General features: G+C 48.1%; 1 protein-coding gene across 6 annotated transcripts; it reads right to left on the bottom strand.

Moving 5' to 3' along the window:
• Nucleotides 1–962: 962 nt before the first annotated feature.
• On the bottom strand, nucleotides 963–26,962 carry LRSAM1 (leucine rich repeat and sterile alpha motif containing 1). Of its 6 annotated transcripts, XM_042830558.1 has the most exons (26): nucleotides 26,857–26,962; nucleotides 26,463–26,534; nucleotides 25,020–25,194; nucleotides 23,194–23,250; nucleotides 21,548–21,592; nucleotides 21,035–21,112; nucleotides 20,002–20,070; nucleotides 19,137–19,221; nucleotides 17,413–17,534; nucleotides 15,961–16,051; nucleotides 14,809–14,936; nucleotides 14,064–14,093; nucleotides 13,063–13,185; nucleotides 12,410–12,549; nucleotides 11,587–11,631; nucleotides 10,536–10,606; nucleotides 9,661–9,760; nucleotides 8,374–8,461; nucleotides 7,524–7,598; nucleotides 5,983–6,063; nucleotides 4,510–4,605; nucleotides 3,835–3,933; nucleotides 3,186–3,317; nucleotides 2,665–2,746; nucleotides 2,248–2,396; nucleotides 963–1,986 (listed from the first exon to the last, which is right to left on the bottom strand). In XM_042830558.1, exons 3-26 carry the CDS (start codon nucleotides 25,089–25,091, stop codon nucleotides 1,861–1,863), a joined length of 2,184 nt encoding a protein of 727 aa, XP_042686492.1. In that variant the 5' UTR covers nucleotides 25,092–25,194; nucleotides 26,463–26,534; nucleotides 26,857–26,962; the 3' UTR covers nucleotides 963–1,860. The 6 variants fall into 6 exon arrangements, with proteins under 6 accessions (XP_042686492.1, XP_042686495.1, XP_042686496.1 ...); XM_042830561.1 differs by lacking the exon at nucleotides 21,035–21,112; XM_042830562.1 differs by lacking the exon at nucleotides 5,983–6,063.

Genomic DNA, 26,962 nt, shown 5'->3' on the forward strand with positions numbered 1-26,962 from the left:
GCGTGACCACGTGATAAGTTATCTGCCCACGGTCCATGAAACAAAATGCTTTTTCCTTCTTTTCCTTTACAGAGCCCCGATATTCGAAAGTATTCCTTAAGCACAACGCGTTGGTCTTGTTATTTTGTTTTACAACGAGCTCACCGAGCCCTGCGTGTCCAGCTGTCAGCGCTCAGCATCACATCGCCCTTAACCTGGGTCGGTCGCAGCGCCAGCTGCTGCCCGGCTGCCACTGCGTCCCCCTGTGCAGCCGAGCAGGGCTGGCCCTGGGGTTGAGAGGCAGCCCGGCCCTACCCGCTCCTCCTGCCCCGGGCTTTCCTAGCACAGTGCGTTATGGGCAGGCAGCGGACCTTGCCCGAGGGCTCGTCACTCATTACCACCACCTTGGGAGCACCGGAGTCAGCCGGCAGCCGCTGGCAACTCAGTGAGAGCAGCTGTGATGCACTCCTCCCTGCGGGGCCCTGGTAACACGAGAGCAGCGCTGTGAGCTGCCGGCCTTCCTGCCGCCCCGCCAGCCGGCACCCCACTGCTCCCCATCCCCACGAGATGCCGAGCACCGCCACGCCATGCCAGGCGAGGGGGACGCCAGGCTGAGCCCCTCTGCGCTGCGTCCCAAAGGCTCCGGAAGGGACCTGCCCGTTCCCTGCGGTCGCAGCTCCGTGCAAACAGAGGCGCAGTCTTGGCGCTGCCCCAGACGCAGTGAGCCCTCAGGGCTCTCACACCGCTGCTTTCCTGCAGCGCCCGGCCCCGTGCCAGCCCCCAATTCCGGGCTGCGGTGCCGCATGGATGCTCCGCCAGGGCACAGTAAACAGAACACGACGGCAGCAGAGGTCCCTGAGGTCTCCAGCTGTCTGGAAGTCATCAGTGCTGCATCCAAACCCTCAAATTTTTCCGTGTCTTTATCTGGGCCGGGAGGAGGTGCTACTGCGACTGCGAGACAAGGGGCAATAAAAAGGGATCGAACCAGCCGAAACCAGCTGTATTTAACAGTTTCTCCTGGGGGAAAGGGCTGCAGCAGGACCAGACTTATCTCTGTGTTTTATACTTGAGGTCAAGAGACTAAAAGCCCCACCGGGATCGTTACTTATTAATGACAATGGGGAACAACCCAGATGCCAACACACGTACACAAGGAAGAGCTGGAACTCTGTGGCAGGAACATTTCCCCCAGACAGCACGTCTCAACAAGGAATGTCTTCTAGTCAGAGCTGTCCCTCGAGCACTGGTTGTGAGGCGGCTGCAGATGCTGCTCTTCAGTGGGATTGACAGTGAGGGATGGGAAGCACCTCGCTCTGCCCTGCCTCCTGCTGCAGCCCCCAGCCATGCTGCCACTGATTGCAAGAGCACAAGTCTTGCCCATGGCAACAACACACGAGCAAGGCACTCTCAGCCTCCCAGAACGTTAACAAGGCAGGATGCCTCTCCTGGAGGAGAATTCACCACAGCAGAAGAATGGCAAATGCCATGGCCATAATAGAGCAGCTGCAGGGTCCCAGTGGCTTCAGAAACAATGGCTCTAACTGCGTCCCTGCTGAGCAACAGGCAATTCCAATGGCAAATATATAGCCAGAGAGGAGGAGCACCAGTACACCCAATGCCATCACCCAGTGCTCCCAGGCTGGACAAACAAGCCGGATGGTGGATGCAGATGAAGACCCCAAGCCAAAGGCTGGAAAGCCACCAGGAAGGTGGAGGGCTGCTGAGAGCCCTGGGTGCAGCCTGCAGCCAGCCAGAGCCGTGTGCAGGGAGAGGGCAGCGCTGGTCATGCTGTGAGAGCGTATTTAATACTGATAGAGGAGCCCTGCCCTGGGACGGAGTGATGAGGGCAGTGCTGGGCAGCCATGCCTCCCTCCAGCCTGCCTAGCTGCTGTAGAAGATGCGGACGCGCTGTGTGATGTCCCCGCGGCACAGGGGACAGCTCTGTAGCTGTTTGCAGCAGGTCTGGCAGCAGCACACATGGCCACAAGGCAGGAAAATCATCTGGGCCTGTGGAAAGAGAGAGAAGACATGAACAGTGCTGTTGTACCATAATCTCAGCACCACCACACTTAGACAAAATACAGGAGGAAGCTGGAGATGATGGGCAACACCTACAGCTTTCAGAGTGGTAGACAGTGCCAGCACCCTGAGCCCCTGCACTGTGCAAAGAATGCACAGTGAAACAGACCTGAGGAAGAGCACTGCCCAGTGCCACATCCCAGCTGGCCCTCACTCACCCCTGCTCTGGCAGCACACATGGGCTCTCACCTCCTGCTCCATGCAGACAACGCACTCTGACTTCTTCTCATCCCACTGCAGCAGGGGAGCAGTGGGGACCACAGAACTCGGGGCCTCCTCCTCAGGGGCACTGGGTTGTGTGGCTGCAGGGACCTCGGCGTCCACCGTCCTCAGCAGCTCTGCAAGCACAAGCAGAGGTCTGAGCTCGAGGAGAGCTTCCATCTCCCACCCACTCAGGAGCAGCTGCATGCCCACGGGAGCTCAGTGCTCTGAGAGTCAATGGTGACAATGCAGCACACCCTGCCTCTCCCACAGGCACACAAACCTCCATCAGCTCTACTCCCCACAGGCAGGCATCTGGCCCTGCAGATCTCCCCACTCAAGGCTCAGGTACCCACTGCTACCACACGACACGTCAAGGAGCAGGCAGAAAAGAACTGCTGGTACCTGGGATTGTCTTTGCCACAGCCAGGATCTCCTGCGCCCGTCTGAGGATGGCACGCTGCAGGCCAGTCTCTGCAATGCCCATCTGCAGTGCAAAAGGAGGGTAGTCAGCACTCAGATGAGAAAGCACGGAGGGGGCTGAGAAAGGAGACACCTCCAAGAGAACAACACAAACTCCTTGGCCAGGCTGGCAAGACCTGTTCACGTCAAGGGGAGAATCTCCATCAGGCATCAAAGCTGGAATAAAGGAATTCGCACTTGCCTCTGTTGAGCTACAAAGTGCATCTGAGGGACTGAAAGGCAGAGCTGAGCTACAGCTCACTCTGCAGGTGCTCTGGAAAATCTGTCACCTGCTTGGTCAAGGCACAGAGTAGCATCAGCACCTCCCCCTGCACAGATGTGGCACACCAGGAGCACCAACACTCCATCCTGCAAGATCTGCAGTGGGCACAACCACGAGCACGGCTCAGCAGGGTCAGACACAGAGCAGCGTTGGCCTGTACTGCTTGTCTGCTGCCTCGTACCTTTTCCAGGTCACTGGCAGTCATGGTGCTGAGCACTTCCAAGGAAATTCGATGGTGTGCAAAGACGGGCACATACTGTTCAGCTGACAGCTCGATTAAAAGGTTCACCAGCTGCTTCTCCAAGCCCTCCTCCTGCAAAACACAAGGTGAGCTCTCAGACTTTGCTCTGGAGAAAAGGTGTGGGGCACACAGCTGCCTGACCATGCATGGCAGCAAGGACAGGCAATGCACATAGTCCTGCTCTCAGGAACAAGGCCATTCTAGAAGCATTTTGCTTCCATGAACACACTAAAAAGCCCAACAGCCAAAGGAGCTCCAGCCGCAAATACTTTATGAGCGAAATTCAGAACACCTTGGTTTTGGAAGAATGAAACACAGCAATTTTGGCAGCTGATGTCTGCAGCAGCACCTGCTCTTTCAACCTGAGCTGACACACAGCAGGGCTGGAGCTCAGAGCAATCTCTCTGGGGCTGCCCCGCAGCTGTTTTCACAGCACAAAGTCCCTGGCTCAGTACTGTAAAGCACCAGGCAGCCAAGCGGAGCTGTTCAGAGGTTTGGCTGGAACAAAGTGTTCCTTCCTCTGCACCTGTCAAGCAGAGCATTTTGTTAGTGTGCACACTACAGTGGAAGCAGTAAATGCAGCAGCAACCTGGAGTTTCAGGGAGAGCGGCTTCTGGTTCAGCAGGCGCTGGTACTGGATCAGCCAGTAGTTCTCCTGTTTGGTTTCACTCTTTGCTTCCATTTCCAACTGAAAAACAAACTCATTCACTCAACAGCCTGAGATAATGCAGTAAGTGCTATTTAGAGCAGCCTGAATTGTGTGTGTAAGGGGAAATCAGCAGCCTGGCTGTGTAGGGTGGCTCAGAGAACTGCCAGGCTGGTCCCACTTTGATCCCCACATCCCACACCCTCTGCATCCCTCTGCTCACTGTGCCCTATGTACTAAAGCCCAGCTTTTTGAAGCTCAGGACAGTCTAGAGGTCTTCAGAATTACAAGGCCACATGCAGACACCCAGTAGGATCATGCTGATTCTTTCCTGTGATTTCCCCAGAAATGGGAAAGATCATCCCCAGATGGGGGAAGCAGGGCACATTTCAGATACCAGGGCCTCACACTGCACCAGGGACTGGAGGTAACCATGCCCCAAGAGCTTCCATCAGCACTTTCTGAAGTCTGAGTCTGGACACCACCACTCAGAGCCCCTCCCTGCTCTTCTTTATCCCTATGCTGACCCATGGATGCTCTCCCTGCAGACAGCCTTCATGCTTACAAAGGCTTGTGTTTTGTGCTCATCTACAGCCCAGAATTACAGGCCTTCGTTACCAGTATTTGTTGCAATTCTTCTTCCCTTTGCTTCTTTTCTTTGAGCAGCTGCTGCAGCAGGTAACCAAGTGCTTGGCGTTGCTCCATGATCACCCCCTGCAACAGAAGGACTCTGGCATCCATTTCTCAGGTCTGCAGGAAACCCCTGCCCCATTTCCAGCAAAGCACTTACCATATACCCAGAACTGTCATAGCAAATGTTAAAGTCCTATGCTGCATGGGCCCCACAGCACAGCTGAGCAGATGGCCTCAATCCTCCCTTTGGCATGGCACGCCTATTTCTTTTGGTCCTGCACTGACCATTCACCAGTGGTGCCAATCCTCAGCACACACCGAGCAGCCCCAGGCTGTGCCGGCCTGCAGCAGCTCTTCATCACTGCACTAAAAGTTCATTCAGTGGCATCAGAAGTGTTTGTGGTCCTCCTTAATGGAGGATCACCTGAAACTACATCTAGGAGCCTGCAGACATGCAAAGGAGCAACCAACAGCAGCTGTGGATGCCCGATCAGCACTGGTCTCTCCCAAACCAACCTTGCAAAAAATAACTGGTGCAAACACCTCCCTTTCTCAGGGCTTTTTTTGTTATTCTTCCTGCTTTCCTGTGATTCTCCAAGCTCAAGACTAAAGCACCTGTATCTTATAGGAGGAGCAACAATCTGCTGCACAAACATGACTGCAGGAATACTTCTGCCAAAGCACTTTGTGGGCACTGCCTGAGCAATAAGGGCTCAACGGCAGCAGGAACTTTTGGGCTGCAGACCATCAAACAGCAGAGGGGATGCAGGCAGATGAAGCTGTCTCCAGTTTGCTCTCCTGGTGTGCAGAGGTGTAGCTGCAAACACACTGTGCCCCAACAGACACACAGATGGGGACTGGAATACATCCTCACTTTCTTGGGCTGACTAAAGAGGTGACCCAAACTGAGAAACTGCACACAAGACAAAAACTGATGCAAAGGTGTATCAACAAAATTTAAAGCCAAGCTGCTTAAGCCAAATGTGAGATTTCTCAGTGTGTGACTGCTGATGGAGTCAACCCATTGAATGGTGGGATGGTGGGGTGGAAGAGCCTAGGAGTCATGGGCTAGAAATGAAGAAGAGCTGGCAGCCACTGTTGTTGGGTATTTAAAACCAAACACAACATGTGAGAAGACATGAGATGCTCAGCAGGGATTTCTGGGACAGCCAACAACTCGATTGAAACATCCTTGCACACACAGCAAGCCTACAGCTGCCCACTTCTAAGGAGGCCAGGTTACTTGTCTCTTTCCTGCCATTCATCAGGAAGTTTAAAAGCAGCAGCAGCATTTCCATTTCACCATGACAAAGAGGTTTTTTTGGTGTCCTGGGGTTAAGTACCTTCTGATTAAGCACAAAACCACCAGGAAACTGCAAGAAGCCAAAGAAGCAAGTGAAGCTTTCGCAATCCCAGAGCAGAGAGAGGGTGGTGGGGCAGTCCCAGGGCCCTACATACCTGCAGCGTCTCTGTGTCCAGTTCTTGCCTCTTTAACTCCAGCTGTGTCAGCTGCAATAACTCTGTTTCTATTAATTTAATCTAAACAGAAGATGAAACATTTTTTTACTGACATTTGAAATGATTTTAATTTACACTCTTTCAAAATGAGGTCTAACTACTGGCCTTGGAAGGACAACACTGCAGAGCTGCCCATAAGCTTGGGAATGTTGGTGCCCTACCACGACACGTGCTCTGCGGCTGCTCTTTGTCTCATGCCTGAAGAACTGCCTCCCCCTCTCTGCACTGAACACCTTCTGTTCGAGACCAGAAGCACAGCGCAATCAGTTCAGCCAAACCCTGCAGCCACTCTGGAAAGTAGCTGTTATCAAAATCCTCTTAGCACCAGTGTTCAAACTGCAGATGGACTGGGGGCTCTGTCATGGATCCCAGATGCTTCAGCAATTCCCATCAAGATACATGCTCTTTCAGTCAGGGTAACTGAGACACAGAGAGGTGAAATGAGCTGCCCAAGATCCCACAGCAAGCCAAGAAGAGAGCCCAGCTCCCCTGCCAGCCCAGCTGCCTGTACCTGTTCATCCCAGGCCATTCTGCTTCCTGCGTGCCACCTACCACTAAATTCCTGCTGACACTGAGGCTTTGTGCAGGCTGCACTTACAGCCCCTGCCCTACAGGATGCTGGTGGGATGAGTTTCAATAGCAAAAGGCCCAGCCTATGGTATCAAGAAACAAACTCCCTTTGTTTACAAAGCAAGAGCAAGCAAACTGCTGGGCTCTTACTGATCTCAGGCAATGGAAGGCTGTTAGATTCATCTTCTGGATTGTCTGTGCAAAATCCATAGGTTTTAAGCACAGTACAAAGATTGGTCACCAAGTGACTGAATATATCAAAGCCTTGGAGCTTATCTACCAGCTCCAGACCTGAGACTTTTCTTCTAGTGTCAGATCAAGAGAGGGAAGCAACTGAACGCTGTATCAGAAAGCAGCTACCCACCTCCACACATCAATCACTGCTACCTCTCCAGCAGCTCTTGCTCTTCCCCTGACTATTTTGTTTCACCTTTTGTAGAATGTTGCTCAGAAAGGCAGGCTGAGAATGGGAAAGAAAAGGTGAACTTATGGCTCAAGGCGCAGTTACAGTGTGCTAGATGGAGATGCAGTGACTCGTGGAAACAACAGCCCTACCAAGGAAACCTGAAGGAAAATGGTAATTGCAATTGCAGACCACCCCTACAGAGCCAATGCAGGTCTGTCTTCTACTGACCACTCTCCAGCATCTCATCCAGAGCAGTTTTGAGATGACCAAAGCAATGGCAATCCTACTAACTCCACAAATGTAAAATCTGTCTCTATACTCTCTCCTATGGTACTGGGAGACTGTGGTTTATCCCACACTGCACACAGTTTTGTTACAGAGCTCTCAGCAATACAAGAGCTCTCCATTTCCTTCCTGCTCTGTGCTCACAGCACTTTGATCTTCCTCATAAGGGTCTCAGCAAATGATGAGGAGCTGGTTGCTCTTTCCTCTACTGCTGACTCACCTGGTTCCTGATCTGTCTGTGCATAAGATCCTTCTTCACTTGGAGAGCTTCAAAGGCAGCTTTCTGCATCTCACTCTAAGGGACAGACAACATTCTGCTCAGTGCAGGTTGCTCATGCAGATGTGAACAGCCTGAAGAAACCCTGCTGCCTTGCAGTGGCTCAAGTACAAATGAACAGTGCTAACTCTGCATGAACAGTGCTCACATTACAATATGGCATAGATCTCACCAGAAGGTAAAGATCTCTGACCAGAGGGTAAAACCCTCCTTACAGAATGACAGAAGTTACAGTCATGCTCTACATGCACACACATTGAGTGCTGTGTATGAACCCCACCCCCCACTTTCAGCAGCACTGAGCACCCAGGCTGCCAGGTCTGTGCAACAAGGCATGACTTCCCAGCACTTCTGAAAAATGAGCTGAGGAGGTCTCAAAATGAGGTATTCAAAAGCAGAAGATGCTTAGAAAATGCATCCCAAAGGCATCCAGACAGCTTGTCCAAAGTCACCCAAGAAGCCTGCCAAAAAGACAGGACTTGTCAAAACTCTCAAATCTTAAAATGCTCTGTATTAATCATCACACCACTTTTGCTTCCCATGGTCTGTGCTGCTGTCCTTTATGAGAAGTTGCTGTCTAGTTAAAGTATAAACACATTTTTCTCTCAGATACCAAAGCCAGCTTGTTAGAACACCGGTCTCCAAGTTAAACCAGTAGTGTTCTATAAAACAATTCTTGCAAACAGCCCAACCCTGCAACCACTGCTCCCATACCTGCCACTCTCAACTCTGCTTTTGAATCCTACTGCCTTTCTTCAGTCTCTCCCTGCATGCAATTTGCTCTCTTGCCTACCTGCTGCAAGATCTGACTAACAGCTTTGTTCTGATCCATCTGTTGCCAAGCCAGGATTTGCTGGAACTTCTGATCCATCTCAGCCAGGCTGCAAGAAAATATATTTGTCAAGGAGTTACTGAAAATCCAAATAGGGGCCATGGTTGCCCCAGCAAGCTGCCCAGGTGATGAATTTGCACATCAGTGTTCTGCACTGGAAAACCTGTGCTGATGAAGGTCCAGACAGCAGGGTCAGGTATTGCCTGCACTTGCAGGCAGGACTGTGTCTACCCACTGCCCTCTGTTGGGCAGAGCACGGGTGCACAGTGTTAATTCTGTCTGTCAGACACCTCCAGATTAAATTTCTCACATTCTTGTAAATAAAAAGAGCTAGAATTTTCTTCATTTATAGCAGTGTGCTACACGAACACAAACTGTGCCCACATAATCCTTACAGTCCAGAGGATTTTTAATATTCTGTGCCCCCTTCACATATTACAAAATGTGAAGTTTTCAACTGTTCTGTTGCAACACTGCTCAATTCCACCTGGCTCATCACTGCTCAATTTCACTGCTCAGAGATGGAAATTTTCACACTGGCTCCTGGAGTGACACATCCCAGCTTGCATGTCACAAGGTCTCATAGCTCTGTGGGCAATAAAGTCCACAAGTTCCATTTTTTCCTCCTAATTTCTCAGCTTGCTTCACTTCCCCAAAGACCCTGCAAGAAGGACCACATCTGAGAACAGAGCCTTGCTTCTAAGAAACAGAATGTGGCTGTAACCAACCATGAAGAACCTCAGCCTGCTCTGTAATTTGTCCAGCAGAACTATGAAAATTCCACAGGAGTGCAACAAATGAAAGGCTACAGCTTCCACTAGGAGAAGTTCTGCACCACAATTATTATCTGCTCCATTAGGAGCTTTTTTAATACGATGGAAAAAGAAACGTAATCCTCTAGACAGTCCTAGGAGGCTCTGCACTGCACTTTGACACTGACTTACCAAATAACAAAAAGATCAGTCTAATTTCATCCTCCATACTTGCAGGATGTATAAGGTAGAATGAATGGTATAAACATGTGACAGGTGCAAAGCATGATTAACATTTCATGTTCTCGTGGTTAGAAGGTGGTTCATTTAACCACGCTTCTTTGCACTGTCACCTGGTTCACACAGAGCTGTTCTGCTGCCATCCAGCAGCTGCAGAAACTCCTGGCCCTTTACATGGGAATCACACCAGAGAGTGCTGGCAAGCAAGGAACTTTACAACAACAGCATCTCCAGCCCCAGAGATCTCCCAGCATACCTGGAGCAGGCCTGGCTGACAAGGTCTTGGCGCCGAGATTCATAGGTCATTTGGATGAGCTTGTTCTTGTAGCTCTCAGCCAGCATTTGTTGCATGGCAGCTAGGAGACAGAAGTGCTGTCAGTCTGTATCAGGAGCTCCTCTCTGGAAGAGACACTGATCTGCCACTGCTGCTAGAATAACTTGCAATTAATAGTGCCTTTTCTCTCATTTCAACCTGTTCTCATTGTTCCCATCTCATTCATTTATGAGGAGATGCATTCAGCTGCAAGAATTGTGGCTATTTACTGGAAAATCACACAAACAAATCCTACTCCACTTGCATCTCTTCAGTATTTGGAGAAGCAAAATCAGTGCTTTAGGCTACAGCCCTGTCTGCACTGCTGTGAACCATTCACTCCCGAGGTGACAACACACACATCATTTCCATTGTAACCCCAGCAGCTCCATTCATGCTCACAATGAGCAGAAATGGTTCCCTTGTGGCACTGTTGCTTACCTCCTAATATGCTTCCTGCCTCACAAACCTAATCAGTCAACATCTGCTTGGTACCTCTAAAGTAGAAAGTACTTTGTGCACACAGGATGCCTTACAATCAGTTTCAGACTGCTTGTGCAACACACTCCAGCTACATCAGGGGCACAGCTCTGACACAGCTCTCACACCTGAGAATCAGCAGTGAGTTGCAGGTGGGAGCACTGATCAGCCATGGTATGTGTACAGTGCTGCCCACTTCCAGTCTGCTCTATGCATGAGGCAACAAACAGCAAGAACGTGTGTAGCAGAGCATCTCCCACACAGCAATCACCTTTCAGGGCATCTCCAAAGGAACCAGGTCTTTCCAGTAACCTACTATCCCAGTTATTTGGACTTACAGGCCACTTCCCTCCTGCGCAGATGCTCTGTCTCCTCCTGTGTGATTGCCATCAGCTGTTCCATCCTTATTCTAGCAAGCAAACAAGAATAATTCAGCCACTCATTCAAAGAAGCACTACCTCACTCCTCTCCTGCTCACTCAGCTCAGAACCCAAGGCTGGGCAGATTTATCAAGCAGCCTGTACAAGAAAGCCATGTGCTCATCAGAGACTCAAAAGTCACAGCGATTTCTTGGAAAGGGTATCTAAGTCTATTAAAAAATAAAATTTTCCTCAAAACCATGGGAACAACTGCTTCTTACAATAGAAAGTTCATCCCAGAAGACCTAACAAGGATCTGGGAAACAGGCTTCCTTCCCTTGAGGCTTGAGGAGCACTTTAAAGCTGACTGCAGTGAGCACTGCCACTATAAGCAGGAGCCTCGCCTCCCTCCCACCTCCCTGTCCTCGTCCCAGCACAACTACACACACCACCACTTAACCTTCTGGGGATTGGTTTGACATAAAAACTATCTGCCATACAAAGAGAATATTTTTCAGCCAGGTCAGTTTACTCTGTCACAGCACAAACACCTCATGGAAGCAGGGGGCAATACAAAAGTAGAGGAGAGTTGCAGAAAACCAATTTTAGGGGCAAAGCCAGATCAAAGTGTTGGCTGAATGGCAGCATTGAGTTTGGTGTATTCCTCCCCTACACATTACTGGACCACTTCTATAAGTGCTTTGCTTTCCAACAGATTTCTCTTGGCCCTTGATAGCAGAATACAGGGTTTTGTTCCCAAACTCCTTAGCTAGGACCATTCTGAGATGAAAAGTAGGTGCAATCACCAGCCCACAGGGTCTGCCAGACTGGGTAAAACCAAGCACATCTATCTTGCTTCCAAGTGACCAGAATCAGCTGCTGCAGGCAAAGCAGCAGGAAACCTTTCAGTCAGCAAATAAGAGAATGACCCCTCTGACTTCACATGGATTCAAACTGGGGGCTCTGAATTGAGGGTACCAAAACTCTTCCTTGACCATTTTCACAAAAAATTAATTTCAAGGTTACTCACCTCTCATTCTCCAAGGATTTCAGAATGTCTGAACTTTGTTTTTGCCTAAATAAAGATAAAACAAAAGGTTTTCATAAGGCTAAGCAGCACATCTTACTCCCCCAGTACGCAGAAAACAACTTTGCTTCTCACACACAGAAGATCAGACTTTAGCAGGTGTGTGTAACCTTGCACCAGCTCTACATGAGATCCAGCAGACCCAGACCAGTGCTCAAATATGCACCTTCCAGAAGGAGCACTAAAGAGGAACACTAAGCACTGCTGTTCAAATATGTAACTTCCATGAGGAATTCAAATTTTTCCACAGCACCACAAAACTTCAAAAGCACAGATGTGTGAAATATTCTTCTGAGGTGCCAAATTCCACTTCATTTAAGTGGGATTTTGGCAGTTCAGCAACTAACACTCCATCCACAGACACTGATCCTGCTCTGCTAGAAGTGGCAGCTGGGAAAGTGGTATCTTCATTTGCAAATCTATGAGCACATACTTGAGTGCAGACAAACTCAATATAGCTAATGCACATGAGAAGGGAAGAAACAACCATGTCCACAGCCAGGACAGTACAGGAGTCTGTACAATGCCACTGCCTCTGTCTGTACAGCACAGGCTTGCAGGGACAGTTTAGCTCTGTAACCAAGCCTGCAGGCCTTTTGGGGAGCTCTGTCCAAAGGCTGCATGCTGGGCAGGGACCACAGAAGCAACATGCACTCCACTTCTGACCAGCTCTGTTAAACTCAGAGAGGCCAAAATGGACATCTCAGAGCCCCCACGAGCTCCCAGTGGACAGAGCTCACTGCAGAATGTCCTGTGACTGCCTCACCTCTGATTGTCCTCTATCAGCTTCTGGATACGGCTGGCAATGCCTTGCTCTGCTTGCTTCAGCTGCTGCAGCAGTTTCAGGCGCTCCTCCTCCAAATGGCGCTGGTGCTTTGTCAGGCCCTCCTCCAACCTCATCTGATCCTAGGCCAAGGTAAAAGAACCAAAGAAGAACACGGTCAGTTTAGGAAATGTAGTATCTTGTACTGGGCCAGATCATGGAGGGTTTGGTTGCAGTGCCCAGGCAGCTCTGGGGAGATGTTATGAGAAGGAGATCAGATCCTTCATCCTTCATCAGATGGGGCAGCCTAAACACAGAGGAAAAGAAGAATCACTCCAAGGTGCTTCCAAGGAGATGTTGAGAATCTGTGAAGTCAAGCAATTATGTATGGGAAAGATGTAAAAAAATGAAAAAAAAAATGGCTCCAATTTGTACAATCAAAACAGCCACCTGTCAAATGACTGTTACAGCATCCCTAATGACCCCAAGGGAGAAAGCAGAAGCAAAACACTGAGGGCAGTGAATGAGCTGCTGTCTCTAGAAGGAAAGTTTCTGCACACGTGGACACTCAAAACACCTCTCTGTCTGTGGCAGCAGGCACAGCCCTAGCTCAGCAAATGGGCAGGGATTAGAGCTCCTGCCCAGAAGAGACCTACCTCTCTTACTGTCTGCAGTATCTCGTCCTTCTGATTGTTGATCTGCTGCACAAGCAGTGCATGTTCTCTTTGCCCCATGTTCAAGCGCCGCTCAAATTCAAGCTTCTCCTGCTTTTTTTTTTCCTGAGAAGAAAGATGAATACCAGGAATCAGCAGAGTTGGCTCTGCTCCTTTTCAAATAAAAACAAATTCTGGCAGTGCAAAACAAGGCACACTAATCCCCACTACTACAAGAGATAAAGCCAAAAGGCTTTGACTAGCCAGGAGGCTTTACTAGAGGATGGAAACGTTCTGTCCCTAGGAAACCAAAAATTGTGAGGCACAAGTTGCTGTTCTCTTTATGACAGCTTCCCAACTCCTTGCAATTCCTTTCATAGTCACAAAGCCAACACTTCAAGGCATCAACTCATACAACAGAAACACAGGGAACTTCTGCTTCAAGCCAATACAAACACTCAACGCTAGGAGTGGAATCCAAAATTAAGGTTGTGTTCAGCTCCAGATGGCAAGGGCACTCTTGTCTGAGGACAACTGAGTGAAGGGAAGCAGCCAGCCAAGAGGTCTAGGCAAAGGGACAAAGTAAGCTTGACAGGAGCTTATGTGAGAAAAACAGATTGTGTGTGTGTTGCCTCTACACAGAGCTCAGTATGGCTGTGCCCTGCATCTGCCCACCTCACGTGAAAAGTAACTGAGTGTTCAGCACAGAGAGGCAAGCAAGAAGCTTTCTGGTGTAAAAGCTTCCAGATCCAACTCTGCAGACAAGGACTAACTTAAACTGGAAGTGATCACTCGTGAGAGACTCCGCACTCATCAGCAGTATGTGTCAGGCAATACAGTCTGCCATTTCCCCATGCTCCCACTTGTGCTCTGCAGTGAGGAGTGAATGTGTTTTGAGGATGTTCTGCAAGGTCAACATTCAGCTTTGGTTGAGAAAAATAGAAAACAAGAAATAGAGGTGGTCCCATTCTCCAGACAAAGCACTTGCAGGGGTTCATCCTTACCTTCCTCTTCTCGTAGTCTGAGAATTTATTCTGAAAAAGAAAAGAATCAGGAGATATTTACTTCTAGGAACAGTTTTTTATAGATATCATTAGTCCACATTATCTCTTTCCCTAAATGGGTAAACATGTCAACCAAAGGCACATTAAGATTCACATATCCCCAAAGTCCAGTCATCCATCCAAGGCCAGAGAAAAACAGAGAATTGACAGAATGTGTCATAATTCCAGGCCTAGCCTCACCTTTCCCAGGTAGAGCTGGGAATGTCCAGCACTTGGCTGTGAATCACTAGGTATTTTCTGCACTGTTGTTTTCAAGATAATGATTTAAACTAACGTATCTCAGAAAATAGCAACTACCATAGAAAAACTGGAGTCAGAAGAGATCTCTGGAGCTCTGCACTCCAACCTCCTACTCACAACAGCACTAATGTCCAAGTCAGGTCAGATTGCTCCCTGTCCCGCCAAGTTATGCAAATCTCCAAGGATGGAGGCAGTTCTCTGCAACATATTTTCTAGGAGTCAGACATGATAACATTATTCCCAGCTGCCCAGGGTCGGAGATGAACCACGCACATCCACAATGCCATGCCTGGTTCTGGTGCTGATGCTCCCTTGCTTCAAAATGTCAGGTTTCACTGGGTAGGCAGTGATGAGGAATGATGTGCAAAGTGCTGTGAGATCTGCTGGATCACCTGAGAGACAAATCCAAAACTTGCACACAGCTTCACGTGCAGTGGAGCCTCACCTGCCACTTGCTCTCCTCCTCCAAGTATTTGTGCACTGTCCTGTCCACCCCATCCACTGACGTTTCTCCATCACTCTCCAGCGCAGGGAGCACGTACTCTGAAGGTGGATAGTATGCAATTCCACACTCTGGAAGAGATGCAAAACAAGGACATTTGGTGCCTCAAGACCTCCCAGCAGCATGGCTGAAGGTTGGAAGTTGAAGCTTCCAACTGTGCTCTCTCTCTCCAAGCATAGATGTATAAGAACTAATGCAAGTCTTGGAACGAGAAGCTGTGAGAAGAGATAGTGCCACCCCATTCCCACCAGGAAGATGATGAAAGCACAGTGTGGAGGGAGGAAGCGAAGAAGCTGAGAGTGCTGCTCCCATTTCTAAAATCACAGGAGAGGACAACCTCCAAAAACAGACTGAGCACTTGTAGCTGGGCTGATGCTCTGCTGGCCAACTCGGAGAGAAAACTCTCGGACATGAATACAGGCATATTCATTTCTGTGGGGCTGCAAAAGGTAATTTACTCCCATTCAAATAACTTCTGACAGTCCTTTTCTTTCAAACATTTAACACAGTGCACCTCATCTGCATAAAATCTCTGCCAGGCCTTCCTGTTTGTATTGAATATAGCGTTTACAAATTCACAGCCCAGTGTTTTTTCCCTCTGAGATTTCAATCTGTTTTCATATTTCTTTAAGGAAAATATCAGCCCACTGGCCCTTCCCTATAGAAAATAAGGGTAGAAGGGATCTACTGAGTCTATCTCTTTATCCCAAGGCAGCATCAGCTGTATCTGGATGGTTCCAAAACCTCCCATTGGAGAAAATACAAATGGGAAAACAAAAGCAGAGAGATGCAAGGACTTCACTCAGGAAGTCAGCTGTCCTGAGGTTTTAACAAAAACATTCTACATTTCAGTTTGACAGTGAGAAACAAACTTCAAGGAAGGAGTCATGTATTGCTATCTGCCAGCCAAGACTTACTGACACATAACAACTTGACCTGCCTGCCCCATGTGCAGAGCATCAGAAACCACCTGAAACAGAACCACCCTCACGCTTGTCCTTTGTAAATACAGTCTTTGAACAAGCTGTGGCACCTAGTTAGAGCACAGCACAGCCCTGCAAGCTCTCACCACATTCACAGACTCTTCTCACTTACCTTTGCAGAGGAACTGCTGAATGGATTCTGTACCTGCACTGCAAATATCAGGTGATGGGTAGGTCATGGAAGAAGCATCCAGGGTCAGTGTCTCCAAAACAGAACACACAGAGCTCCAAGTTATTGTCACAGCCCAGCCAGAGTCCAACTGTTTCAAGCCTGGGACCCAGGAAAATAAACTGCAAGATTTAATTTGTACCCCATAATAACCAAGCCACAGAATCCTGTCTCTCAGCATGTTAATAGTGATGGTTTTCTTTAGAACTTCATAAAGAAGGTGGAGTAGTGGATGGAATATTTATGTCACCCATATCTAGTTGAATTCTTGAATTTATTAAAAGGAAAAATTACTGAAAGGGAAATACATTAAAGGTAGATCACTTTTGCTGCTAATAGAACCAGTTAGGCTTGCAGGTTCCCAAAATTTCACTTGCAGTGTGGTAATTTCACACTACCCTGAAGTCTGCCATAATCACAAGGCTGTACTGTTCTCCTGCTGGATGTCTGACAACTTTCAGAGGTGCGGTGACCCTCTGTACCTTATTTAGGAACTTCTGAGCTGGTCCCTCAGTACAACATCCACCTCATGTAGACACATGCATTTTGTCTTTAAGGACAAAGCACTTCTCAATTCCAGCCACTGCTGTGTGTTGGAGCCCTTAAACATGATGCATGGGAGGAACGGCAAAACCAAGGGTACGCTGCCTCCTGCTGAGAAGGACTTAGCAGGAAGGAAAGGAACCACTTCACCAAACACAAGGGAGCGAGCTGCACAGGTCCCTACTCTCAAAACGTGAGCCTGCCTACAACAGAAGAGAAGCCTAACGTTGATGTCCTCAGGACAGGACAGCGTTTATTCCTGCCCTCAGTGCTGGTGTCTGAGTCAGCTCTGCTTCCTGACACTTGCACAGTTTAGTACTGACAAATTTGGCAGCCAGAAAGTAACATCCCCATAAAAATGCTGGTGCTCGTATCATTTTGAATGTGCTCTCCAGGGAGCCAGGAACTGACGGGGGCTGACAATGAGTCAGAGATCTATTAAGGCAACAGAGGCAAAAACGTCATCAGAAGCATTCAATCTGCTCAGACAGAACCAGCCTGAGTGGAAAGTATCTGAGTTAAATTGAGCCCATAGACTCAGTTTGGACTCCCAGAAGCAGTCACAGCTGAAAACATTTGGAGGCTTATTCCCTACAGATCAGTTTTGCCGTGATTAAACCTTGGAAAAAAGTGATCAGAAAAGACCAAAGCAGGTGAGCACGCAAAACTGAATTTAGATACTACGAACCACATATACCCTACCTACAGTCCCCTACAGTGAGTGCCACCCAAGCCCTAGAAATTTGCTTTTTAAGCTGAATTTATTATCATTGAGCAAGCAGGAAGGACAGCAACCTGCAGCAGAGTGAGCAGGCAGCACAGGCCAGGCAGGCAGGCAGGCTGGGTGCATACCTCCAGTGTGCGGATGTGAGCCAGCACCCTTGGCAGCTCCTGCAGGAGGTTCTCACTGACATTCAGAGTGCGCAGGCTCCTCAGACCACTCACTGTGGCAGGCAGCTCCCTCAGCTTATTGTCTATGGAGTGAAAAGTCATGTAGTAATACATCGCACTGCTGAAGCAGAAACCAGCAAGCTCATCTACTGGAACACCAATCTATATTTGTAAAAGCCTTCTGTGAGTTATTTTCTATCCTGTGCTGGAGAAATGGGGTTGTCATGGGGTGTGCTAAGACTGCAAACATTGCATTGCCAACAGAGGTAAATGGGACTCAAGATCTTAGAGCCACTAAGATGATTAGAGGGCTGGAGCTCCTCTCCTATGAGGAAAGGTTGAGGGAACTGGGCTTGTTGAGCTTGGAGAAGAGGAGGCTGCAGGGAGACCTCATGGTGGCCTTCCAGTACTTGAAGGGAGCGTATGAACAGGAGGGGGAACGGCTGTTTGTGAGGGCGGATGGTGATGGGACAAGGGGAATGGCTTTAAAGTGAGATGGGGGAGGTTGAGGTTGGATGTTAGGAGGAAGTTTTTCCCCCAGAGGGTGGTGAGGCACTGGCACAGGTTGCTCAAGGAGGCTGTGGATGCCCCATCCCTGCAGGCATTCAAGGCCAGGCTGGACGTGGCTCTGGGCAGCCTGGGCTGCTGGTTGGTGACCTGCACACAGCAGTGGTTGGAACTGATGAGCATTGTGCTCCTTTGCAACACAGGCCATTCTGTGATTCTATGATCTGCTTGCACACAACCGAGCTGCACAGACCCAGAAGTGCTTCCACAAGCCAAACCAGCCTTTCTCAGCTGAGGCCACTGCAACAGATTCAATCTGCTCTTCATTAGGACAGTATTTGTAATGTGAGATGTTCCTCCCTTCAGTGTAAATATCAGAAACCAGACAAAAGAAACTGAACGTGGGACGGCAAATTCAGTGCTCAGAGACCAGATGGATATACCCAAAAGCTGAGCTGCACTTCTGAGTGCCTTGCTCTTCATCCTCTTCCCCATTTCAGCAGCAGCTGTCTGTAACAACTCTTTTTGCTCCCAGATTAATGACACAGTGCCCAAAAGTACTGTATAAAGGTATGTTTGTGATCTCTCTTCTAGGGCTGTGCAAACCTGCAAGGGTTGAGTGAACAAGCTCACAGGACTGGGCTCTGGGTGCCCAGCTCTGAGTCTCATGTTTCTGGAGGAAGACGTGCCTCCAGCCCTCGTGGCAGCCCTCAACACACAGGTGAGTCAGCTTGGGTCTGAAGTGCTGGCTACATGCAGGCACGCAAGGAAGCTTTCAGCTCTTGAGATCAGGAATGACCCAACAACCTGTCCTTGGAAAAGGGGCAGTGGGATGAAAGGAATCATCGTTTCATGATGACTGTCTCATTCAAGAGCCATGAGTTGAACCACACAGAAGAAAATCAAGGCAGACAGTGTGCACATTTATTAAGAAGCAGTCAAAAAACCCTAGTTAATCCTAATTACTTGGGGAAATTTGGGGAATTATTTTCTACTTAGATTTCTTCTGCCTTACCAACTATTTGAATTCAAGTCTGTCCTATGCTCTTCCTTAGTATTCATAATGGAAACCATCTGGTGCCTGCCTTGGTTCAAAGGAATAATTACTAATGCAGCTCAGCACAACCCAGAAAACAAATGGTGCTTTGCCTGCAGCACCAACAAGAAACATGTCATACCTTTCACATTGAGGACCTGGAGCTGGGCAAGATCCCCTATAGATTGTGGAAGACATTTTAAGAGATTCCTTTCAAGATTTAGGACCTAAGATATCAACAGAAAAGATAATCAAAATATTCTTTACACAAGTCTCAAGTCTTCACTATATCTATGCTACTGGGACAATCCTGCAGCCCCAAAAGGCAATTTAAAAGTAGTTTTCTAGGTTACAAAAACAAAAATGCTTTTAGAATGAGTCCTTAATCATCTGCCAGGGAAAAATGTGTATCTGTTAATACTGTTTGGATCCACAGGCTGAAAACACAGTTCATTTCCTAGACACCCTGAATCCAGGGTACATCTAGTTACTGCATGCATCTGCAAACAACAGCCAAAGTAGGTGCTGAATGCAGATGCATGAACTGGAAAGCCAAGCATCCTTGCCTCCCCAGCCACACTGCCTCAGCTCACACAGGGAGTAGATGACTGAACAGCAGTGATGTGCATCCAGAGCTGCACCCCAAAGCAGAGGGGACCCTCTGAAATGCAACACACTGAGTTGAGTTCTCTGAGTGTAATCACACCAGGGAGAATGCTAAAACCTGAACAATTTAGGAAACTACAGCTCTACTCACTCACAGCCCTTGCTTGGCAGTGTGAGCTATTTGGACTAAGCAGGGACCATAGATTTCAGCACACTCTTCTCCTGATCTCTCCCCCTGACAAGCCAGCTCAGCAGCAACAGTCAGATCAGTGACACAGATCTGACATCCTGAGGACCACCACTGACATTGTGCTTAACTATGAAACAGCAGTAAAACCCCACCTTCATGCTGACCCCTAACATGCCATTTACAGAAACTTGGGATGCAGCAGATCCTTTACCTGAAGAGATGTCAGCTGACCAATATCAGTAGGAAGTGATGCCAGCTGGTTGTCGTGCAGATCTAGAACCTGGAAGAACAGATAATTTCACCAAACAGTATTGGGGAAAGATGTCATGATGCGAAAATGAAAGGCTGTGAATTACTGACCAATGAAAATTATTTTTTCCCATGAGGGCTTCAAAAAAAGTCTGAAGTTTTCCATGGGATGGAGGCTCTTCACACTTGCAGGCCTTTTGAAAACTCCATACACTGATAAACAAACAGGTGACCAGGGAAAGCAGTGGCACCAGGGGAACTGTGCCACAAAACTGGACAAGCCAAGTGAACAAATAATCTCCATGAAAACAGGCTGGCAGAAAAACATTTTCTGCAGGGTCCATGGGCTGAACTGCTCCACAGAGAGACAGAATCACAGAATGGCCAGGGTTGGAAGGGACCTCAAGGATCACGAAGCTCCAACCCCCTGCCACACGCAGGGCCACCAACCTCCACATTTCAGAGCAGCCCAGGCTGCCCAGGGCCCCATCCAACCTGGCCTTGAACACCTCCAGGGATGGACGGGGCACCACAGCCTCTCTGGGCAGCTGTTCCAGCACCTCACCACTCTCTCTCTAAAGAACTTCCCCCTGACATCCAACCTCAATCTTCCCTCCCTCAACTTCAAACCATTTCCCCTTGTCCTGCTGTTATCTCCCCTTTCAAAGAGTTGATTCCCCTCCTGTCTGTAGGCTCCCTTTAGGCACTGAAAGGCTGCAATGAGGTCACCCTGCAGCTTCTCTTCTCCAGGCTAAACAAGCCCAGCTCCCTCAGCCTGTCTTTGTAGGGGAGGTGCTGCAGCCCCCTGATCAACATCAGTTGGCCTCACCACCAGTCTCATCCGCATTCAAGTGATCCCCCAGGTTTTGTAAAGCTAAGAAAGGGAGCTGTCACATTTTATTACCATTTTTTGGTAACAACAGTCAGACAGGAGGATTTTTTTGGGGCTAGTGTGTTTTAATGCAGCTAGAATGACTGTTAGAAGTCACAATTACCTTCACAGTTATGAGACTCAGGAGGCTACAGGACTTGGGAACTAAAGATGTAAGATTATTTGTATGAATAATCAGCACCTGAGGAGGGAAAACCCATTGAAACATGAGCATAAGAGGCACCACAGCCTAGAATAAGACTTTTGCTAAAAATTAATTGCAGAGGTTATATAAGAGTTTTGTATCTTATTCAGAGTCATCTAAAACAGTGAAATAGTAAATGAATTGTAGAGGCCAAATGTATAATATTAAACAGAAGTTTAGTTATTTTTCATGAGAAATATAATTAATTAGGTTAAGATAGAAATCATCATCTCATCTCTCATGACAGAAGCACTAAAGCACCACAACAGATTAGTCCTGCCCAAATTGTTCTCTATGCAGTACCACACAAATGGCCAAATCCATCACAAGCTCCTCCTGAAGCAAACAAAGAGCCAGAAACAGTCATCTCAAATACAGCAGCAATATTCATGCACAATAATAGAATTATCTACTTCAGGAACGGATCGTTACCTTTTTCTGCAAGACTTTACAAGTTGCAAAGGCCCCATATGGAACCTAAAAACAATTAACAAACGGTCACATCAGACTTCACAAGATATTCTCTTTTCCAAGCACTTCTACAATATCCACCTGTAAAATCTCAGTCATTAACTTTTATGAAAATGCACATGATACTATGATATTTGTTTTGGCCCAGGATGCCAGTGCTGCCTGCTTAGCTTCCACGCCAGCAGCCCTCAATGGCTCTGCACAACACGACAGCGTAGCACACAGCACAGAACACAGCGTGGCTTGGACAGAAGTCCAGACCCTGAGTGACTTACTATTAAATGCATGGATGACTCAGGAGTTCAGGCACATTTTCAGCTAGACATCATATAAATGTATTGTATGCTGCTGTAACCTCGACATACCTGCTCCAGTGGGCTGAGTGACAGAGGTGAGCAACTGAGTGCTCTCATGTGGGCACCTGAGCTTGCTGGGCTTTGCAGGAGATGGGCAATCAGAAAATGGATATGCCAGCAATTTCAGCCCATACTCTGAGCACTATCATTCATTCTGCAGAATGGAACAGGTTTTGGCCAAATCATTGTCTTGTCTTTAATTCTGGAGTTAATTTTAAGACCCATCTCGTGGATCACTTTATTTACCAAAACTACAACTGCTAAAAGGAAGTAGCAAGACAGAGAGAGTTCTATGGTATTAATCCAGAAGGAGCAGCTCAGGATCCAAGATCAGCTACAGCTGCCAACGGAGCTACACCAGAGCACACCCTGTGCCTGCAACCCTTCCACACAAACTGGTTCCAGCCTGCCCCACTCAGCTCACAAATCTACACACAGGTGCCACTGGCTTCTGGTCCTGGAGCAAAGCTTCCCAAAGTCTCACAAAGCCGTACAACAGTGCACAGTTGGCAGCTACACTCTCTCAAATCTCTCCTCAAAGAGCAGTGGTATATTCATTAGCCTGCTTGCAAAGGCATCCTGTGACAAAAGGTTACACAGGTACAAACACTTCAGAAACACAGGGCAATAAACAAAAACTGAAAGGAATGGGCTTCTGCTTAGCAGGTTTGCATGGCTGCCAGAATGCAAAACTGTCTAAACTGAAAGCCATCCATCTGTAACTAACCACTCATACTCCAGCAGCCAGCTTGCTTCTAATTTAGTTAGCTCCAACACCAGAAGAGATTTCCATCACTAATCAGCAGCCTGGAGCCAGGCATGTTCACTTATAGAGAAAAATCAGCGCAGGCAGTAGACTTTGCAGAGCACTATGGTGATAAATAGCTAGCTTTTTGCAAAAATAAAAACAAACATTCCCTTAGGACTAGCAAAACTAAGCCAGGAGGCCCCGAGGTTGGGTCCTTACAAGGAAGGTCTGAGGTCACTCTGCCCTTCCCATGCTGTCAAATTAAAGAGGATTCCCAGCGCAGAAACACTGCGGAAGCAACAAGCAGAACAGCACAATGTAAGGGAGAGGCCTTTACCTCTTCCAGAGAACCAGAGAACGTACACACAGAGGAAGAAGTGGCCCAGACACAAGGCCATTTCTGTCCCAAAGCTCACAGACACGATATCAAATCTGATGTTTGCTAACAAGTAGACTGAGAAATCAGACCCGTCAGCTAATATTGAAAGTTCCAGAGAACATACCTCTAACAGTTCACATTTGGATATGTCAAGAACGTCATCGGCACCAGCCTCTTTTGCCTGGTAAGAGAAGATACACAAGAGTTAGAACATGAAGAAATAAACAGCCTCTTGCTGCATTTTGGCTACACTACTCAACTGGCTGCTCTTGAAAGAACCTAATTAGAGTCTTCTGCTGCAACTATGCAGTTCAGTGAAAAAGCCAGGAACAAAGGACTTGTTTCTACAATCGCAGCAATCAAAAGCAGCCAGGAAACCAAACTGCAGAAATTCTCTCCTTGTGCAACAAATGAATTTTTGCATGAAGAACCAAAGCAAATCTCATGCTGAAATATCAACTGAAAGCTACAAGAAATGGAAAGCTGGACACTCGAGCACCAGACACATGCTTGCTATGAACTAGTGCCCTGCTGGCCTCCACGGAGCCTGCTGTGCCATTGGCAAGTCTCATTCAGACAGTGGATCTTCTGAACTGCACACAGAAACCAAAGTAACTGCTGCTGTATTTTGCTGGAGGCCAACTTTGCCAGGCAAGGAGAGAGAATTTGCTGCTTCCACACAAAAACGGTTTTCCATGTTCATACCAGCCACACCTAATGCAGCTGCTGACAGCAGTGGCACTGGACAAGTCTCACTGTGAGTAGCATTGTGTCTATTTTCTTAAATAAAAGAGATTGTATTAGGCAATAAAGCCTGCCTGTGATAGTGCTACCATTAAGTCCTCAGAACTGCATAACTGGACCCAAGGCTAAGAATGCAATACAAAACCAATCCTACAATAGTCAGATTTAGCTGTCCCTCTTCAGCCCCACAGGAAGTGGACAGAAACCCTACAAACCAAACAAATAAAACTGTTCTCATTATTGCTGTATAACAAAGCCTTACTTTCCAAACTACCTCACTGATGTCCAACAGCAATAATATTAGCATTCCTAAAATGCAGCTGCCTCTAGGGTAGAACACAGAAGATCCCCCATGTCAGCACTGGTCCACAGCTCCTATGGCAGAACAAGTGAAATAATTAAGGAATGCTTGGAGAAAGCCAGCTTTGTATCTGCAGCTGCTCTAAGGCAGGTAGTTCTACAACCCTGACTACCAGGACAGCAATCTGCTGAGAATCTGCCCCAGAGGATCCCAGCAGAGACTAGCCCAAGAAAAAAATATATCTTTGAGACCTGATGTTGAATTAATGACTGCTCTTTCTGGATGTAACATTATTTCTCCTGAACATATGAACCACTCCAAATGTCATGTATCTGTGGACAAATCTCTAGGCATTAAGAGACACCAGAAAAACAGGAAGAACTAAGGAGAATAGAGACTTGCACCTCATCAATAAGTCTGCAGTTCTCCACAGTTAACAGACTCACTGAAGGCACCACCTGAAAACAGGCAGTATAACAGAGCTATCTTTGAGGTGCTCCCCTCCCCAGCTGTGTCTAACAAGTTCTTTGAAGGGCACAAAGAGAAGAAATAAGAAGAAGCAAAGGAGAGGCACAAGAAAATTCAGGAAAGGGATGTCACAGATTCTTTGGTAGAAAAAGCAAACGGAGAGATACAAAATAGGGAAGCAGCAAGAAGGAGAAAGGATGGGAAGTCCTGAATGTGGGGTGGAATGAGGTGGGCTGAAGGTGTGATGTGCAACCACAGAAGAAGAAAGGGATGGAAGTAGCACAGAGGGAACATGTGGAGGGAAAGGCAAGAAGAGATCAGGAAAGCAGGAATTCTCTGACATACGTTGGAAAGGCAGCCTGCTAACTTGGATGAGATCAGAAACAAGGTGCCTGGGACTAGGTACAGAGAACAGAAGTGACATCAGCATTGCTTACCAGGCACATTTGGTATTCAAGGCGCTTCCGAGCATCTTCACTGGGCTTCTTCTTACGGAAGAAGAGTGGCATCTTGAGTTGTGACTACAGCTCCGTCTGAGTGGTACAAACTATCAGCATAAATAAAGGCAGATGGCTCTTGGAGCGTGTGGAACCTGGACTACAGAACTGTGCTCTAATAAGAAAAACAAAAAAAAAAAGAAAAAAAAAATCACTGCTGCAACAATTGTCTTCAGTTAGGCCTTCCTTTGGCTTGATCACACCGAGCCCATCACACCTCTGCAACCGAAATGTCAACGTGAGTCTTGAAAGCACTGTGGAACTTCTGAGACAGGCAGACTGTCCTGTCATTCCTGTGCAGGATGCAAGAAGGCCAGCTGAAACACGTACAGACCTGAAAACACAGGATCCAATCCAGGACAGGAATTAAGAAGGCGGTGCCAAGAAAGCAGGCACTGGGACAAAACCAAACTACTCAAACTCAGAAACGATTAACTCTAGCACCATAATGAGCAACTGCAAAATCCTACAGAGTAAATCTAGGCTGGAAATGAGACAATTCCTAATTTTGAGAGCCTCCATCTTGCAGAGCAAGAGAAACAGGCAGGACCGATGCAGATCAGAACACAGAGGACTTGGAAGGGGACTTTGCAATTGCTGCACTCTGGCAGTCACACAGCCCGTGTCAGCTGCTGTCAGGGACACCAGATAGACTCAGGGTCAGGGTATCCAACCTCAGCTTGCTTTGCTTCTCAGCTCCACTGTAACAGGTCATGGCCTCGAATTTTAGAGCAGGGATTATCTTGAAGTAAGCAAACACTTGGTTCACTGGCATTTCAGACAGAAACTGCTGCACAGCAATGCTTTTCCTATTTTAGTCACCTAGTGAGGCAAAGGGATTCTGCTTAAACACCTATTAACTTAAAGTTAGGTTTTAAATACGTTTAGAAAACCAACCTATTTTCCAAACACCAAATTACTGCCCACAGAGCCAAAATAACCTCCCTGCTGAGAAATTTCAGTAAGTTCAGACTTAAATACCCAAATCAGGACTTGGGCAAATCCTTGTGGGTCCCTTCCAACTTGGGAGATTCCACGACCCTGAGAAATGCTCACCGTGGCCCACTCTGCTCTCCCTCTGTGTAACACCCACTGCTCACCACGGAGTCATCACTCACCAGCCAAGGCAAGCCAGGAGGAGAGGCCAGAGTGAAAATGCAGACGGTTAAGCAAGAAGGGAAATTCATGATCAGGAATTAGTTAAGAAATTCAGTAACACATAACAAGGAGCCTCGAACACAGGTCAAACATCACAGACAGGAGTAAAAGGGGACTTAAAAGATAAGAAACAAGAGAAGGATGCTTGCAGCAACGCAATGATAACACTGATGACCTTAAGCACCGCTTTATCCCTTCTTAGCTATCTCTGTTACGGCCACGTACCTTCCATCAGTCGTGTGGACAGCAGACAGTTCAGTTTTCACCCCAAAACTGTAAAAGCTGAAGGACAGGCGGCTGAACAGAGAAAGAAACGTGACAGGGCTGCGAGGAGAAACGATCAGGAGCCATCTGCAGCGGGCCGGGCACCTGCAAACCTGCATCCCGGCGGACCCCGCATCCCGGCAGACCCCGCAGACCCTGCGGTGCTCAGCTGACTGAGGAGCACCCACCGCAACGCGCCCAGCTGCCGCTCAACGAGACCCCCCGCCCCTCCTGTCAGCCACCACAGCGGCCGGCAGCCTCAGCACCGCCGCCGGCCCCAACGCGACAGAAGCGGCAGCAAATCCCCTTCCGGCTCCGCGCCGCCCAGCCCCCTCCTCAACCCGGCCGCGCTCACCGCAGCCCGCTGCCATGACGCCCTGTCCCGGGGCCTCCGCATCACAGACACGAAAGGCCAGAGCGCCCCCCTCCCACACCATAGAGTTCCCTGTGAGCGAGGGAGA

Source organism: Centrocercus urophasianus, unplaced genomic scaffold (assembly GCF_019232065.1).
Source record: "Centrocercus urophasianus isolate 14NV4802_14NV808 unplaced genomic scaffold, USGS_Curo_1.0 seq_34, whole genome shotgun sequence".
Taxonomy (NCBI): domain Eukaryota; kingdom Metazoa; phylum Chordata; class Aves; order Galliformes; family Phasianidae; genus Centrocercus; species Centrocercus urophasianus.

Excerpts from the sequence above, each read along its gene's own strand:
- LRSAM1 (XM_042830558.1), bottom strand. The coding sequence starts at position 25,091 with ATGCCACTCTTCTTCCGTAAGAAGAAGCCCAGTGAAGATGCTCGGAAG. Across the intron at positions 19,222-20,001 it reads GTCAGCTGACATCTCTTCAG|GTCCTAAATCTTGAAAGGAA; the intron begins GTAAAGGATCTG and ends TTGATATCTTAG. Across the intron at positions 1,987-2,247 it reads TTGTCTGCATGGAGCAGGAG|GCCCAGATGATTTTCCTGCC; the intron begins GTGAGAGCCCAT and ends CTCTTTCCACAG.